Consider the following 1915-nt stretch of genomic DNA (forward strand, 5'->3'; position numbering starts at 1 on the left):
TACCCACATAGATGTTAAAACCATGACTCTCAGGGCCCAGTTCCCGTATTTGCAACTGCTACCCACGTAGTCCTTGTAGATGCTTCTCTGGGTTGGATGCTCAGCTTAATTTCCGACACATGGAGATTTATCACTCTGATTTCATGCTTATCTTAATATTTTTGAAAAATTTTATTTATTTTTGTTTAGAGTAAGAAAAGACCCATATCATGTTGGTATATATTGTATTTTAAAAAAATCCCATTTTCTGTTACATAAGAGGATTTTGAAGAGCAAAGTTTTAGAAGCTTTGTTTTTTGAATACAATGCATTTTGAGTTTCTGAACATAAAAACAGCTTTATGAAAGTGAATAATTTCTTCATGTGCTGAATTACATAGGTGAGTGGCAAGGAAGATCCAGTCATTCATTACTAGATTTCATACCAGGTGTAAGCAGTTAGTGTCTCTTTTAATTTCTACTGTATGCTCAGCACCAGTTATAATTTCTGGCATATAGTGGATCTTTCATAAATATTTATAGTTATCATTGCCTCGGCAGTTACTTAAATATCTAAGAGAAAGGGAATCAGTTTTTTTCTTGAGACATCAAATACTATATAATTTAAAGAGAGGAAACACAGCAGACCTGGGTAAAGTTGGTTTCTTTCCAAGGACACAGGTGCAGCCCTTGCCCAGAAAAATGGAAATGGCATGGAAATAAGTGCTACCAGTTCTACAAAGAGATTAGAAGTTGGCAAGGCTGTGAACATTTCTGCATTGCTGAGAACTCCACCATGCTGAAGATAAACACACAAGAAGTGCTGGTAAGATCCTGAGGCTTTTCAGTGTTTGAAGGATGCTCAGAAAGAGGCCTTAAAGGAGCTGGACAAGAGTCTAAGGATGAAGGGTATTGGTCCACAGATTTTCCCACTTAGTACAGTGAAGACCCAAGTCTTATTCCCATTGCTTTGAATGATCCCCAGAAGTATCTAAAAGGAGTTATGTTCTCCACAAATACCCACCTCTTCGAAACATGAGAAAAATCTTTTCAAACTTTCCGCTCAGTTAGAAAGCAAATAAAGATTGCCTTCATTTCTTACCTCTTTTGGTTTGGGTGGGAAGGGAACAAATGCAGTGTCAGAATGATGAAAATATTACTGCCTGTTCTTCCAGTATAAAAGTGGCATAGCATTAAATTGAAAAATATTTGATTAAATCATTACTGTAATCAGCAAATACGTATCTTGCCTTCCAGAAGTTTACAGCTTAAGATAGACTGGTCAAGGCAAATAAAATTACAAATTGACATATTAAATACATATAATTAAAATATACTATTAAAATGATGTGATTATTCCCCTTTCTCTCATATTTATTATTGCCTTTGGTTTGAATTTCTAAACCATGTGGCCGTTACTTATATATCATTGTTTTTCTAGAATTCATCAGAGATCTTTGCACAGAATAGGTTATCAACAAAGGGTTATTTAATTGAATCAAATGCCCAGCTCACTATATAAATTCTTAATGTTATTCCAGTTACATCTAAATTTCCACCCACTTCCTGAAATCTGTGATCAATGAACCTCTGCAGTCTCTCTCATCTACTAAAATAGTTTTTACCCATAATTGATAACTCAATTTAGGCATAAAAGGAAACAATTTCTTTAAGACAATGTTTCATGGCATAAACTTTCCTAATTTTTCTTATTCTCTTTGTTTCCGCTGCCTCCAGCACATACTGAGGACTCAGGTATATTATTGAACTACACTATGTGCAATGGTAGGAAGTTTTGTTGTGAAAGCTATATGGTTATTTTATCTCACAAACTTCATATATTTGTATATATTTAAATTACTTTCATATGAAGAAGTCCCTTTTAATTGGAAACAGCATTTTCAACTACAGTTCTTTTCACCTACTTACTCTATGAC

The 1915-nt window shown here is 34.3% G+C and overlaps 1 protein-coding gene across 1 annotated transcript in view; it reads left to right on the forward strand.

Moving 5' to 3' along the window:
* The window catches only part of CLEC1A (C-type lectin domain family 1, member A), a 37599-nt gene extending 36582 nt beyond the window's left edge, over positions 1-1017 (forward strand). The window contains exons 4-5 of the mRNA XM_012652144.1: positions 653-804; positions 916-1017. Of these exons, the coding sequence (XP_012507598.1) occupies positions 653-804; positions 916-1017 (254 nt within the window). The remainder of the gene's footprint in view (positions 1-652; positions 805-915) is intronic.
* The last annotated feature ends 898 nt before the right edge of the window (positions 1018-1915 follow it).

The sequence above is a fragment of the Propithecus coquereli genome, unplaced genomic scaffold (assembly GCF_000956105.1).
Source record: "Propithecus coquereli isolate 6110/MARCELLA unplaced genomic scaffold, Pcoq_1.0 Scaffold380, whole genome shotgun sequence".
NCBI lineage: Eukaryota > Metazoa > Chordata > Mammalia > Primates > Indriidae > Propithecus > Propithecus coquereli.